Source organism: Poecilia latipinna, unplaced genomic scaffold, assembly GCF_001443285.1.
Source record: "Poecilia latipinna isolate Pla-1442-1.1 unplaced genomic scaffold, P_latipinna-1.0 Scaffold1859, whole genome shotgun sequence".
NCBI lineage: Eukaryota > Metazoa > Chordata > Actinopteri > Cyprinodontiformes > Poeciliidae > Poecilia > Poecilia latipinna.
Window position 1 is genome coordinate 68,307 of NW_015114475.1, and position 16,441 is coordinate 84,747.

The following is a 16,441-nucleotide window of genomic DNA, read 5'->3' on the forward strand; positions in this document are numbered from 1 at the left end:
CGTTTGACACCCCTGGCTTAAGGGGAGCTGTGTGGTGTGGCAGATACATTCCGATCAAGGGAGAAATTTTGGTAACACTTTATTTGAAAGGGGGTGAATAAGACTGACATGACACTGTCATAAACATGAATAAAGGCGCTTTTGCACTGCACGGAACGGAACGGTTGTGTTCGCATTACAACTTGCGACCGGTGTTATAGATCAACTGGTGGCTAAATCAACTGGTGGTGGCAGCTGGAAAAGACTGATGTTTCTGTGGGCGTGGCTTTTTAGGACCCCTTTACAGAACCAGGAAGTAAACAATGCAATAAGCTTAAAGAACTACAAATCTTTGCAAAAATACTATCCGATTCCGTAAAGCAACCACTAAGATCTCGGGAATAACTAATTAGAAAGACTTTATTGGTCTAATATGGTATGTTGCCTTTTTTTTAAAAGTTCATCTGCAAAACCATCAAAACATGTAAATTACGCAGAACTTGTCCTGACTTATGTGTTGCTTCAGAGGTTGAAACTCGTCAAAGGAAGATCGAAATAGATCTCGATGTGGCATGAGCAGATCTGAAAGCAAAGATTTAAAAAGATAGACTGGCTGTGTAATTTTTCCACATATTCCTCATATTGTGATATTTCAAATAGGTATCCACAGAAACTATAGCGAAATCTTTTTAACTGTTTCTGTAACGCTACACTTTATTTCCTAGCTGTCATTGATTGTCATATAACGGACACCCCACACTTTCAGAACCAGGCCTGGATTATAATTGGTGGCACTTTCAGAATCTCAGTTCGAGTGAAGATTTTAACCTGTTTCTGATGTAAAAGTATATAAGACAATTGTTTTTTCAGCGATGTCTCATATGGTTGAGAATTACGGTCACTTGATGAAAAGAATAAAGACGAGAAAAAATATCAACAATAAGGAAGAAATGACACTGCCACATAGATCTGCGGTAGCCATGTCTTCTGTAAATGAGCTAGGAAATAAAGTGTAACATTACAGAAACAGTAGGAGGGGTCCTAAAAAGCCACGCCCACAGAAACATCAGTCTTTTCCAGCTGCCACCACCAGTTGATTTAGCCACCAGTTGATCTATAACACCGGTCGCAAGTTGTAATGCGAACACAACCGTTCCATTCCGTTCTGTTCCTTACCGTTCCGTGCAGTGCGAAAGCGCCTTAGGTCTTCATGAATATTTATGACTGTTGTCATAGTGTCATTCTGTAAATCATGACACTTTTAATACAAAGTTGACATTATTCAAAATGTCTTTATGATAACTTGACATTAACCAAGACAACGTCGTTGTCATGACAACTTGACATTAACCAAGCAATTATAACTTGTCATGAATGCAATAACAGGGGCATTTATTGGCTAATATCCTTATAAGACAGCTTTAACAAGTCATGAACATTTCCAGTTACCTCAAGGTTCACTTTACTTGAGGTAACTGGAAATGTTCATGACTCTGTCATTAAAGTGATAGATTAATGACACTCAATGACATCTTCATTACTAGTTTACTGTGATACACTTTAACAGAGGAGGATAATGTCAGAATTATAATGGTCTCATGACAGCAAAAGGTATGTATAACAAAAAGTGACTTGTTAATGATGTCTTATAAGGATAACATTTTAAAATGCACCTGTTATTGCATTCATGACAAGTTATAATACCTTGCTTAATGTCAAGTTGTCATGACAACGACGTTGTCTTGGATAATGTCACATTGTCATAACGAAGACATTTTGAATAATGTCAACTTTGTATTAAAAGTGTCATGATTTACCAAATGACACTTTATGACAACAGTCATAAATATTCATGTTTATGATGTCATTGAGTGTCATGTCAGTCTTATTCACCCCCGTCAAATAAAGTGTTACCAAAATGGTGGTAGGAGCCAAAACTTAATTGACATGATGTGACGGTAAACATCTGGAGTCTTTCTTGGCAGGGAACCAATGTGAGCTTATTTTAAATGTGCCATCAGCAAGTCAAGCTGGTTGGGAGCTTCAGTTACGCAAAATTTAAAATTAGTTGTTTTTTTTTATCTTGTCTCAAAGTTTGGGTAAACTTGGTGCTTCTTTTATAATTTTCTTTTATGAAGCAATGGCCATTATTAATAGTTATCTTCTAACATTAAAAGGAATAAATTATCTTGGTCATTTTGAACGTTTAACCCCTAATTACTTTTTTTCTTTAAATTATGCCACATAGCCTCACATTTCTTTAATCTCAGCATACTATTTTTATACCAGTTTTATTTTGCCTTTTGTTATGAATTTGCCCTTACTTCAGCTTTTTGCTGCTGTGACACCTGAATTTAAGGATATTTCTATTCTATTCTTTTACTGTAGGTGGTGATGGAAGGAGTCAGAGGCTCGGGTATTGAAGGCAATATCGCTATTGATGATGTTACCATTGAGGAGGGCGAGTGCAAAGACTCTCCGTCTAACAGTGAGAATCTTCACAATGTGGATTTTATATTTTGATTTAACTATTTAAAATGTCAAATTGCAACATTAACCATAGAACCAATAAATCTGTCAGATGTACCCATTAAAGTATTTTCTCTTCAGAGACTCATGCAGATTGATAAAACTTGGAGAAATCAGATGAAATAAATTTAAAAAATACAGCAACAAATGCAGATCTGTTAACTGACAGATGTGTGGTGCACCATGCACCGCAGTTTTATTGTTAGTGGTTATGGAATATATCCACAGCTTAAATTAAGCCAAATCCTGTCAGAATAGGACCGTGGGCCCTTCAAACAGTGCATATAGCTCAATTAATGATTCAAAATATTTTAAAAAGTTTCTATCTAAGGAAGATTGCATTGAATTATTGACTTTTATTCACTCCTCTTGGACAAGTATGTAGTGACAGTAGATAATTGCTTGCATTGTGTCATTGATTTTACAGTAATCTCTCATACAGAGCAAGTATGAACCAATAGTGAAGAGGAAAAACTCCCCTTTAACAAGAAGAAACTTTAAGCAGACCCTGACTCAGTACAAGTGACCATCTGCCACGATATAGCAGATACACACAAAAAGAAACAGACTGATGTAGGAGCACTTTCTAAATTAATGCAAAGTAAAAGGAGTGAGACACATTTTTGACAGTAGTAGCTCAGCTGATGCCTTACTCCAAGAAAAGTATTGGGTGTAGCTTCTAGAATCTAGAGAGTGAAAAAACATAACCAGTTCAAATGACAACAAAAAAGTACAGAGTAGTCAAAGAAGAAAGTGCCATGGACTGTTACTTTGTGTATTTTGCAATATATTTCAATATATTACATGTGCTACATGAATATATATATATATATATATATATATATATAAAATCACCAAAAATGCCTGAAAAGGTATACCCAAATTAAATCAGCTGCTGTTGTTGAACAATTTGGGGTACATGCAAAAGCTTGATGTCTGTATGAAGATGATAAGCTCAATTTTCTATTTTTGCAGTCAAAAATACTTTAACTGTAAGTAGTTTGTAGTTATTACGTTCGTAACAAAAGAAATTGAAAACATTGCTTCACCCAGATTTTTCATTTGTATTTCTTGTAAATGCACATTGAGTGTTGAATGTATGGACTGGGAAATACAATAAATCTGTAGAATAAAGTATTCTGCTTGTGGATTTCAAGACTAATCAAAATAGCACAACAAAGAAATGTCATTTTGGACATGTTTATTTTTGAGGATGTAAAGGTGCTGGAGTCTCCAAATAGCACACCTGGACAACATCTGATATACAAACTTCAAATGACTGTAACTCCTCACTGCTTCAACATACAGTCATCAATGAGGCTCTAATGAAAGTTAATGACCTGAGGAATCCTCGAGTAGACACAACATTACTGATAGTGGAAAGTACTTATAATTATACACACACCCCTTTGCTCTGACTGTAACAGCAGACGACGTAAAGTTTCTGGTATTCTCAAATGCAAAAATTGTCTTCACTCTTTCGGCCATAATCATCCACTCCGTGAGTTGTGAAGTTTTGCTGAAGAAATACATCCAATTTTGACACGTTCTGACAGCGTGTCTCTCTGTGACTCTCGGTTGGTGAGAAAAAGTCCTGTAAATACCGTTACGCATGAGGCCGCACAGAGCCTGACTTCGACGCAGCAAAGACGCATACATTATGTGTGGATACACATGCAGCTTGTGGATTCATGTCTTATATCCACAATGCCTTATATCCTTATGACAGGACACGTGTTGGTTACACTTCGATGGCTTTAGATTTAGTTTCCAGTTAGAAATAATCCAGAAAGAATGCAGGCACGTCAAAACGAGCTCAAATCACTCTCTAGATGTTATTGGCTCAGAAAAAGCCATTTCAAAACATTATTGGTCGAATGCGATGTCAATCAAAACGGGGGGCTCTAGGCTGCCCAATAAAAACATTATAATGGACACCAGCAGAGTTTAAACATTTAAATTGATATTCCAAACATATTTACAAAATATATTAATAGTTGGTAGAGCTGTTGCCTTGCAGCAAGACGGTCCTGGGTTTGATTCCCGGCTCAGGGTCTTTCTGCATGGAGTTTGCATGTTCTCCCTGTGCATGGTGGGTTCTCCGGCTTCCACCCACAGTCCAAAAACATGTCTGTCAGTTAAATTGGTCTCTCTAAATTCCCCCTAGGTGTGAGTGTGTGTGCATGGTTGTTTGTCCTGTATGTCTCTGTGTTGCCCTGTGACAGACTGGCGACCTGTCCAGGGTGAACCCCGCCTCTTGCCCAAAACTTTTGCTGGAAATGGACACCAGCAACCCTCCCTACCCCACTAATGGTACAAGGGTGTAAGAAAATGGATGGATGGATATATATAGGTGTAGTAGTATTCAAGACCACTTTTTGATTAGACTCCTTTTTCCATTATCAGGCACTTTTTTGTTTTGACATCAAGCAAAATCCAAGAAATTTGAAGATAAAATAATTTTGATCACTAAAATGCCACTAATGCTGACTAAAGGAAAAAAAAAAATCATCCAGCCTACTTGCGTCCTGCTTCAAGTAGGCTGAAGCAAGCCCTTGAACTTTGCTGTGTTCTGCTCACCTTTTTCAGGGACTCCATCGAAGACCCAACAATTAGTCAGATTGGTGCTTTCAAAACAGAGCTGTTTTTGCCCTCTGGGAGGACTTTGTTTCCACACTTAACTCGGCGATTCATCCTGTCTTTCCTCCATTAAGTCTGAGTTGTTGTCCTTCAAAAATTTAGCTCAAACTGTGCATTTTCCATCCTTACTAGAGAAGAATACAAATTATAAGTTTCTTTTCAGTACAGTTGCCACATCTTTGTCTTTAGGAAACATTCAAAACAAAAACGGGAGATTTGGGTGTGTCTACTCTACACAAAAACCTTGTACAAAGGAGGTCAGTCTTTCTGCCTACATGTTCCCTCCTTTTCATCTGCAAATTTCTTAGAACCTTACTTGAACAAAACTTTTATTTTGATGCATATCTTTTGGTAATGAACCAAAGCTGCTGAAATTGAGTAAACTTATTTGAAAAGTATTCCAGTAAGATGTTCTATGGTCTCTATTTTGGGTGGAGATGAGGCATCAGCTGTATTTGTAGGCACCAGGCTAGTACGGCCTAGTGCAAGGGTGGGCAATCCTGGTCCTCGAGGACTGGTGTTCTACAACTCTTAGATGTCTCCCTGATCCAACTCACTTGAATCCAATAGATGAATCACCTCCTAAGTGCAATCAAGTTCTCCAGAGTCCTGCTAATGACCTCATTATTTGACTGAGGTGTGTTGAACGTCAAATGCCAATGTCAAATTTATTTATATAGCACTTTAAAAACAGGTGTAAAACTGCACCTAAGTGCTGTACAAGAATGATAATAAAATAAGTTTATGAAAATAAAAAGAGAAATATTGCAAGGAAAAAACTCCATATATACTGCTCAAAAAAATAAAAGGAACATTTCACTTTAATTTTGTGTGTGGCTCCAAATCCAGGCTTCCATTGGTTAATAAATTTGATTTCCATTGATGATTTTTGTGTGATTTTGTTGTCAGCACATTCAACTTTGTACAGAACAAAGTATTCAATGAGAATATTTCATTCATTCAGATCTAGGATGTGTTATTTGAGTGTTCCCTTTATTTTTTTGAGCAGTGTATATTGTTAAAATAATATTTCAATCTGGAGAGATTCAGACAGAGAAAGAAAGCGATTAAAAAAGTTTAATGACAAATAAATATTAAAGTCCTTTGGCATTCAGGCCCTGGCCGAGGACGTCGAGCTGGAACTTCAATAAGCTCGATAAACATTCCTGATGCTCCATAGGAATGTAATCCCCCTGGGGCCTGTACTGGTGGCAGAGGTCGAAGAAGGATGTGGCCTGAAGAGCCAGGAGCTGAAAATGGAGATGGGGCGGAGGTGGGTTGATTGCAGCTGGTAAGCGGAGGAGGCCATGGATGAAGATCCTTATCAACTGGAGCTTTATCGATGATTGGCTATGATGTGGCTTGATCCAGCACTGATAGGTCCAGGGTGATGAGAGGGAGGCGCTGATTGATGAGGCAGGTGAGGCTAAAAAGTCTTCCAAATTGAATTTGCACCAAAGCTTCATAAGTAATAAGTAAAAAAAAAAAAAACAGAGCTACAGTATCAGGCCTCAATTGAATACCAAAGGATAAAATTGAGAAGCAATTTAAAATGATCCAGGCTGTGGGCAGATCTAATCTGGAAAGGTAGATTATTCCTTAGAATAGGAGCAGAAACAGAGAAAGCCCAATCTCCTTTTCTCTTGAGTCTAGTCCAAGGGACTTTCAGTAGAAGCTGATTATTTGATATTAAAGTTTTGGACACAGAATGAAATTTCAAAAGATCCCAAAGATAAGGAGGAGCTAACCCATTTAAAACTTTATAAGTTGTTAAAAGAATCTTAAGATTCTTTTAACAATCTTTAACAATCTTTAACAACTGTTTCCTATCTATTCGATAGGAAACAGGCAGCCAGTGTAAGGAGGCCCATACAGGGTTAGGGTCACGCTTTCTGTAAGAAGCCGAGCTGCTGCATTCTGGGTCACTTGAGGATGCTGCATCTAGGTTTTATCCATGCCTTTATATAATGAATTGCAATAATCCAATCGAGACGTAATAAAGGCATGGATAATTCCTTCAAAATCCTTAAAAGAAAAATAAGATTTCACCTTGCTAACATCCTTAAGTGATAAAATCTTGATTTAACAACAGAACTAACTTGTCAAATTTTAAAAACAAATTTTGAAGTAGAGATACATCTAAAAGTTGCAGGATACCGGCTCCCAAGGCCTGGAGTTGCCCACCCCTGGTGGCGTCACACCAAGTTCAAAGACAGCATATGGGAACCAGGGAGACAGAGACAATTTTATTCCCAGCAGGCACCAAAGGAATAAAAAGTTCAGTTTTCTTGTTAAAATCTATGCAATAAAATGATTAAAAATGTCCCCAGTCCCAGGCAAAATTGTTCATCTTCACCTAAAGATTTTTTAAAAGCTGGAATCCAGGCAGTCAGATCCAGGAGGAGGAACCCTTTCGATCGGCACTTGCAACCTTCTCAATATCATCTCCGCTGCGTCTTGCACCTGCTGCGGTCCACACCCTGCACTTCGCTCGCCTCTGGGTTCTGCTGTGCAGGGCTACAGCCCTGCGAACACAAACAACTGCTGACCAGAAGCTCATAAAACAACTGATCTCCACCACAACCCTCCCAAAGAGACTGCCCTGCAGACGTTAGTGGAAAATGGCTCTCAGATGAGGGTAGAGTTCCCTCTCTGCCCCACTGTCAATCCAACGCATTGTTTTCCAGTGATTCTCGTTTCTGCTGCCGGCTTGATCCAGGCCACTCCGATCGGCCTGCCTTACCCTGACGATCACAGGGCCTTTCCTTCTTCCACACCTGACTGCCATCTGCGAGAAGTCCTCAGTGGATCAAAACAATAGAAAAACAACATGCAGCAACACAATCCATACGGACATTATACACAAAATTAAACTATTTACAAAAATCCCACTTTCAAAATAAAAGCAAATTTCCACTGTGACAAATTCTCAGTTAGCCTTCATAGTCGGGGACTGATTACACCAAGCTGTCATGAAGTATTTGTAGGGTGAACCAAAATCCAGATAGGAGATGGGAGCATGGATCATACAAAATGTTCTTTAATGATAAATCTGATCATTTCCAAAAATCACAGGGAATGCAGGGAACCAAAGCCAAAACGAAACCAGGAATCCAGGGCCAAAAATGACAGCAGAGAACTAATGGGAGTAGATGAGGTTTAATACGACATAACAGGAGGAAATGAGAATGAGTTGTGCACAAATAGTGGGGATAACCTGGGACATAACACAAGCATTATAGGTACTATTAGCTGGCATTTTGTTGGTGAACATAAATACCAAAATATTCTATTAACAATATGCATGCAGTAATATGCTCATATTATAAAAAGTTATACCCCTACCTCTCACATCAATTGTCAGTTGATTTGAACAAAATGTCCCGTGCCGTGCTGAGCCATCTTATGCTGTTTTGGTTTAGCTAAGAAGGGAGGGACAACCGCTCCATGATGGTAGCCATATTTCTTGCGCCTGAGCAGCCAATGAGTACTCTTTAGAGTAGACCCCTCATTGGTCTCATTGGTATGTAGGCCCAGGATGTTCAGATGTTGGTGGTAGAATTGTTTACTGCAGCATGGAGATTGTAAGGAGCTGCAAGAATATAAACTTGTTGTAAGAGCAGCTGAATGCGATGCCTTTCTCTTTTTGTGTGCGTTTAGGGTCAGCTACTGTCTAGGCCTGAGTATGCTGCGGTGTAGGTGCTGCCTCAGATTGATGCTGAACTGAATATTAGAGTATGGAATAGAGATTGTGTCCCATAATCTCCCAGAGCGTGGGTGATTACAACAAGGAGCTTGTCTCATAACTGGAGGAGAAGTTTCCAAGGCAGTTAGATTACTTAGAGCACAGATCTCAAACTCCAGTCCTGGAGGGCCACTGCCCTGCAGCTTTTAGATGTGCCTCTGCTGCACCACACCTGAATGGAATAATTAGGTCATTTGCAGGACTCTGGAGAACTTAGGAGAAGGTAAGCCTTTAAGCCATTTGATTCCAGTGTTTTTTGTACCTGTGGCACATCTAAAATCTGCAGAACAGCAACCCTTGAGGACTGGAGTTTGACACCCCTGGCTTAGAGGATCACAGTCTGAATCAGAGAGATTGAACTTAAGAGTGAGGTTACTGTTCATGGTGAGTCAAAATGTTTAGAAGCATGGAGGTACTCTTATGATTGCAGAAACATAAAGGCCTGTGGTATGGCCTTTATGTTTCTGCTCATATTTATGAGCTGAGCGTAAATATGCTGTTTGGGAAATTAGAGGTGTGGTTTTGGCTGCAGGCCTGCTCCCGAAATATATTAACCTTTTAACTTTGTTTGCATTCTCCCAAACATGATTACTTCATCCTCTGTGAGACGGCAATGAATGTAGCTTAGTAAAAAACAGACCCTTGTTCTACACATTGCTTTGTCCAGAGGGTCAGCTGTTGAGACATTATTGCTTCTTGGAGGCATGGACTGTGAGGTTTTAAATTTACCTGATTACTAGTGATTTCAAGTGATGTATGTAATGTGAGAGTTTGTCATTAAGAAGCTTATTGTAAACAACCATCCTCTTCTACGAAGAGAGAAGAGCTGTTCTGAATGATGTGGTTGTTCATTTAAATCACTTCTTAAAACTTATTTTTATTCTTTAGCTTTTCCATTGTAATTTACTTGTACTGTCTATTTTAATTTTTGTGTTATTCTGATGCGTTTTATTTGTGTTTTATGAATTCTGTACAGCACTTCGATGCAGTGAATATCTGTTTTTAAAGTGCTTTATAAATACAATTGACACTGACATAGACATTGACATTAATGTTAATTCAAAATATGGAAGAGTTACAGACAAGGACTTAGCGGCAATGACAGTGTCCTCCATTGCCATTACTAAAACTACAGTTTTAAAACACCACATAAATTCAGCATCATCGTTTACAACTTCTCCTTTTCCTTCTGGCCCAGTTAGAAATTGAAATTTGTATTGAAAATTGACAGGAGATGATCCAAGTCAAAGCAAGAAAGCCCAGACTGTGCTGGAAGCAAGAACCTTTTGAGTGGAATTGCACAGGAAAGCAAAGTGAATGTAACTGTGAATGTTCTGTGTTTGGATTGTTTTGACTCAGTTGAACATTTTTAGTCATCAAAATGTCATCAGTTAACAGCAGCTTGCTCGTTAAAGGTAATGAATGATTTATCACCTTATTTCTATCATGTCTAAACTTTTTTGATATTATAATTTTAATTTTGTTTTTATATGATGGTTACTGTAGGTTCCTAAATAATGAAGCCATAAGCTTGACGCTCTCTGTCCTTCCCCTTCGGTCCACTTGATGACGAAAAAAAAAAAAAAACAGACTGGGTCCTCTTGATAAAGGTTAACAGTTTACTTCAAAAATAAAAACGGTACAAATATTACTTTTCCACAAAAATAATAGAGTAAACAAAAGAGTCCTAAGCAAGAGAGAGAGAGAGAGAGGTCAAAAAACTGTGTGGCTCCACTCCAACTGCCCAACTGATTCTGCCTGGCCACACCCTAAAATCCTTAACTCCAATTATGCAAATTTACAAGAAGACCTTAGTATAGTCCAATATAGCAAATTAGTATGCAATAGAGATATAACTAGTGATAATTTTTATCCAAATAAACAAATTACCATAAGAAATATAAACATAATTTATCCTAAAGGTCTGAATGAACTAAAATTGAATTTAAGCTTCTACAGTTACTGTTATTTTCTCTATTTTCTTAATCTATTTTTATGTCATTTTATTTTCCAATATTTTCCCATATGGTTCTTACCTACCCTTTGTATGTCTTTGTTCATAAAAAAAGATTACAAATGTGTCTGTATTAAAACAATTCAGGAAACACATTATGTTGAAATCCAGCAATCACAGTTGTTGTCGTGGCTGGAACAACCAGATGTTAGGTTTAGTATGGAATCACTAGTCAACAATCTTTTTTGTTTGGATATAGTTGTTTTCCCTTGTATAATGGAAAACATCTTTGAATTTTTAATTGAATTAGGTTGTTTGATCTTAACATTTTTATGATAATCTGAAACATTTCAGTGGGGCAAAAATTTAAAATCAGAAGAAATTTGTAGGGGAAAAATACTTCTTGTGTATTTTAGCCAATAGTTTCATAAATCATATGATGCAAAGAGTTCATGCACCCGAATCCATATCGGCTTTAAAAATAATGCCCAGTGACTTTAATTATTTTTGAAAATAAATGTTATGGAAGAATTTTCTTGCCACAATCTAGAAGCACACATTTTCAGTCTGAAAGCAGGATTTCGTGTCTTTCTTCTCAAAACTTGTAATGCTTGTTCTGAAAGCTTCTCCTCACACTCAGACTTATGCCCCTTTTCCACTGGCTCTACTTCAGCAAAGTTTCCTCTTCCAGAGCAAACTTTGGAAGAGTTTGCTCTTGTCACTGACAACTGACGCTACTTCTGTTGCAAAACAGTGACGTTACACACAACTCAGATTCTGTAAAACTTCTGCGGCTGAACAAAAATAACTAGGCAAATAAAATATATTAAATAAATGAATAAAAGAGTGTTTTATCCTTAACTTTAAAAAAAATAGTAATTTAAGTAAAATGCTTCTAGGATGTAACGCAGCTCACAGTTTTTAACAAATTCTGTAGTACTTCTAAATCTGCTCCATAGTTGCATCTTTTTGGGTCTACTACCTCTAGTGGCGTGGGAGTAGTAACACAACTAGTATAATACACATCACTAAATGAGAGTAACACAAAGTTTTTATTTACTATAAATTCCAGCATTACTGGCACCATTAAAAATAAATTCTATAATGAAAGAGCTAATTAAATTACATAAACATTATAAACAATACATCATAAATAATATCTAGACCTGTCCAGGGTGACCCTGCCTCTCGCCCTGAACGTTAGCTGGAGATGGGCACCAACAACCCTCCTGGCCCCACTAAGGGACAAGGGTGTACAGAAAATGGATGGATGGATAAATAATATTATGCCCCCTCAATTGTAGGAGAAATAAAAGAAATGAGACATGAAAAGTAACATGATCAACATAGTAAAAAACATTTACCATGAAGAAACTAATTGACCAAAAGTCAATAATATTGGGATCATAAACAAGCTTTAAGCACACCTGAGCGATCAAAACCTCCTTGAGCTGAGCGATCAGACTGCAGTTATGACACACAAACTGTGCATTTTTTTTAGAAGGTGAGCTTTTTGGTTGATTTAACTCTTTAAAGCATTCCCTAGCTAGTTAGAGACTAAATGCAGGTATTTGACCTCAGGAAATATTTTTCTATCATTTGACAGAACCTTAAATATGCACTTTAGTCTCTCAAAGGTTGCCATGGCTATCTATCTTGCTGTTTTAACATTAGCTAGCATGTTATCAGAGTACTACAACTGTTTATCACAGTGTTATTCTGCTAAATTAACATTGGTGAATGACATGCATTTAATGGCCCATAAGTATTAAATGCTGGTGAGTCGATGATGACAAAAAATGGCCCAAATGTCAAATATTAGTTACTAGCAAGCAATTTTTTTCTCAGTGAAATATGTTATGTCCTCCTAAATAAGACAAACTTATACACAGAATGTGGTTTTTCTAAAATGTAAGTTTTTAAAATTCATATTTAGCATGCAAAGGACAAATTACATTTCTTTTTTTGGTCACAATTTGAGAGACAATTAAAATGTAGCTGCATCAATCAAGGCGGGTGATAAACTAAGTCTTCAGAAGTTAATGCAGCAGGTTGAACCATAAGCAATGTGAGGTACAGAAAGCGCTGTGCAAAAACAAAACCTCAGACATGTGTTGCACTACAACACATGCCACAAAGCTGCATGTGAAGAGAGGTGATTTGCGCTGGAGGCGAGTTGTAAATTATTTCGTTAGCCTAATTGTAAATAGTTGCCTGCCTTCTGAAGGTGACGCACAGTAGAGTGGCTGCTGACACAATGTGACATTGACTGACAAATCAGTTGGAAGAACAAAAGAATAGTTTTGTCAGATATGTTAGTCTTCATCCATGGTAGGAAAACAAATTTTCGTCATATTTGAAGTTTGAGTTGTGCTTTTCTAAAGTAGTTATCTATACATCACACATGGTACTGAAACAGTTAAACAAGCTGATGTAATTGGTTTTGAAATTCCTTGCCAATGTTTCTAAATCTCAGTATTTAGATATATGACTTATTTACCCTGTAATCCTCTTTGTCTCTTTTTCTCCTAGATCTGAAGTCATTTGCTTCACAGCCAACGTATTATGTGTGTCTACTCTACGTCAGTCAAAGTCTGGTGCTGATTGGCTGGGAGAGGTGACACCATCAGCACATTTTCCCTCTTATTACCTCCCATGCAAGCTTCCATGACTTGACTGTGGCCCAAGGGATCTGTTTTACACCTCACAACAACTGGAAACAGAGCAGAACTGTATTTGCTCTTTCAAGAGGAAAATAAATCCATCCTTCAGTGGCATCTTATCTTGTCAACAGTTCAACCTGTGATAGGTTTACTTTAAATCTACTGCTACAGGAAGCTGAAGCTACCTGTCTAAAAATTCCTTTAAAATTGATTATGTATGAACATCATACACAGTGTGCATTTATGTAATGAAGTGATGATTTATGCTATGAAATGTAGTCTGCATCAGCAGTCTGGTGTGTAGCATTGTCCATCACATTGAACAGTCTTCTGCACTACAACTAAATTCAGAAAGAAGGCTGATACAGAAACAGCAGAACATGTCACAATAGTAGCTGTCAAGTGAAGAGGATGATGTAAAATTAATAAAAGTTTAAGTTTTTATCTTTGTAAACATTTGTTTAAATATTATTCAATACTTTAGTCAGGCACTGTATAATGAACATGGCTTCTGTTAGCCTTTAATGTGGACACTTGAAAACAGACATCTGACCAGAAGACCCAACTGCATTAATTTGTAGTGTCACACTATTAATTGGTTCAAATATTTTGAACAGGACAATGAGTTTTTATGTGGATATACAGAATCAAACAAATAATTACTTATAATCAATTCACAACAAAAAAAACATTTCCCATAACTTGAGTGGAGTCTCAGTGTGCCCTGTCTGACATCACTTTCCAACTTAAGCAAACCTGGAAACCATTTCCTGCTCAAACTGATGGTTAAGAAAACAAAGCAGCAATTGGAAGTTCACCGACCATGTTTTGCCTGTCCCTTATCTGCTTCCCCTCACCTTTTTGTGCTCTAATTCAAAAGATCAGCAGTACTGTATTGGACACGCAAAAATAAGTCTCTTTACTCTTTTGACCTAAAGAGGCTTAGAGAAAAAAAATAAGTATTTTTAGAGTATATTTTAATGTTGGTCCATCTGTTAGACATGAACACCTTCTGCCATAACATGAAGTGCCTTAAAATGAGAGAAGATTGCCCAAAGACAGCCAGTGACAGACATTTTTCTGCATGATGAAAGGAAATTTAACCAATTAGATTAGACAAGATTTCGTATTAGTATGGAAATACAATTTCTCAGCTTGTTTCTTTTTCTTTCTATTGGGATATTAGCATAAGTGTGACCATAAGCCATATGGATGGCTGCGAGAAAAATGGCCAGGAAACAGACTCTTTAAACTTACACCAACTTTCTCAAATAACCTTTAATATGGAAAATGCAAAACATATTAACTATTTGAGGAACTTTGAATCCCTTAAAAAGAAAGGATTTCATATTTTTAATCAATTGCATCCAAGCTTTGGACTTGGTGTATACTAGGGGTTGAATGACTTATTTTCTAAAGTCTACTACAACATGATAAAAGTCGAGTCAACGTCAACTAGTCGCGGTGAAGTCATAGTGACGTAAGCACTAAACCCTTCAGAACAACTTAGAGGCTTTATCAGCTATATTCACCACAAATATTGATTAAAACAATCTGGCCTTTTATAAGTCTATTATGCAGAATTAAAAGAACATGAAACAGATCCAAACACCAGCTGATACTGATTACACTGACCACAGTGATGCTTTTAGAACATCACAAACCAAACTTATTATGAACGGATTCCGTTTGGTTACAGTTGAATAATAGCTGCCACCTGCTGCTCCTCCACCCTGATGTGCAACAGGACGCTCCGCTGACCCAGCAGCAGCTGTCTTTGTGGGATGAACCTACATGCAGACTGCGGCAGAGATGGCCTCTATCAGATCCTCAGAATGAAGTTTGAACTTCGTTTCCAGATGTTGTTGATTAGTATTTTTATAAGAGCATAAAGCTGCCAGGTTAAAAGCTTCAATACACAGGGTGATGGTGATATCAGCTGGATGGCTAAAAAAGCCCGACATCATGACTTATGATGCCACATTACTCCGGTAGTCTTTTCTTCTTCTTCTTAAATAATTTTTTCGGCACTAGTGTATTTGACAGCAATCCGTCAGGAGGGGGGCAGGGAGAGAGGAGCGGGGCAGAGAGGCATGGACCCAGCAAAACGAGGACGGGAGTCAGGCTCCCGACTCCCCGGTCTATAGTCTCTATATGAGCGGCGCCGGGCTAACCACTGCACCACGCAACGTTCCTGTTCCAGTAGCTTTTGCTGAAATTTTCAGCTTCTCTTTCGTAAATTATTTACATTTTTATACAATTTAAATTATCTGACAAACTCACCTAATTCACCTTCTTGGAAAAATCAGTTTTGTTACGTGATTGCGACTAGTCGACTAGCCCGTTAAAAAGTCATTGCAGAGTAAAGAATCGACTAGTCCACTAGTTGGTGCAACCCCTGTGTATACAAATGAGAGCTTCAAAAAGCATTACAAAACAACATGACACTTTAATTTCTTTACAGTTATTGTTTCAAAGTGTTTGAATGGCTGAAAGGTAAGCAACTTTAATGTACTTTATACTGATTAACAACATAAGCACAAAGACAACATAGTCAATTGAAAATGTTCTTCCTTTAAATTCTAGGATTTTATAAGATGTCTCACTTTGATTATTTATGAAACAATAAAGAGAAAGACAGACAGAAAAGTAAAAAAAATTAAAAAATCCATCCACAGAAGCAGGAAGGTACTTCTAAGTAAAGAACTTGACTGAGTCATAAAAGTAGGAGTTTTGGTATTTTGATAGTTTGCTGCACAATGCCAAGCTGGACAGACACCAGCAGTTAACTTAGAAATGTTTTCTACCCAATACTACGTGAAGAGTTACAAAAATATTTTCAAAGTCAGTGATTCTTCTTCACAAAGGTATCTTAAAAAAAGGTTAAAAAACAAACAAACAAACTAAGCATGTTTAACAAATATCACTTTA

The 16,441-nt window shown here is 37.4% G+C and overlaps 1 protein-coding gene across 4 annotated transcripts in view; it reads left to right on the forward strand.

Annotated features, from left to right (window-relative positions):
- Positions 1-16,169, forward strand: part of LOC106934788 (MAM domain-containing glycosylphosphatidylinositol anchor protein 2-like) — a 77,147-nt gene extending 60,978 nt beyond the window's left edge. For all 4 annotated transcript variants that reach the window (XM_015014907.1, XM_015014909.1, XM_015014908.1 and 1 more), the window contains 2 exons: positions 2,368-2,467; positions 13,380-16,169. In XM_015014907.1, coding sequence (XP_014870393.1) covers positions 2,368-2,467; positions 13,380-13,468 — 189 coding nt within the window. In that variant the 3' untranslated portion in view covers positions 13,469-16,169. The remainder of the gene's footprint in view (positions 1-2,367; positions 2,468-13,379) is intronic.
- The last annotated feature ends 272 nt before the right edge of the window (positions 16,170-16,441 follow it).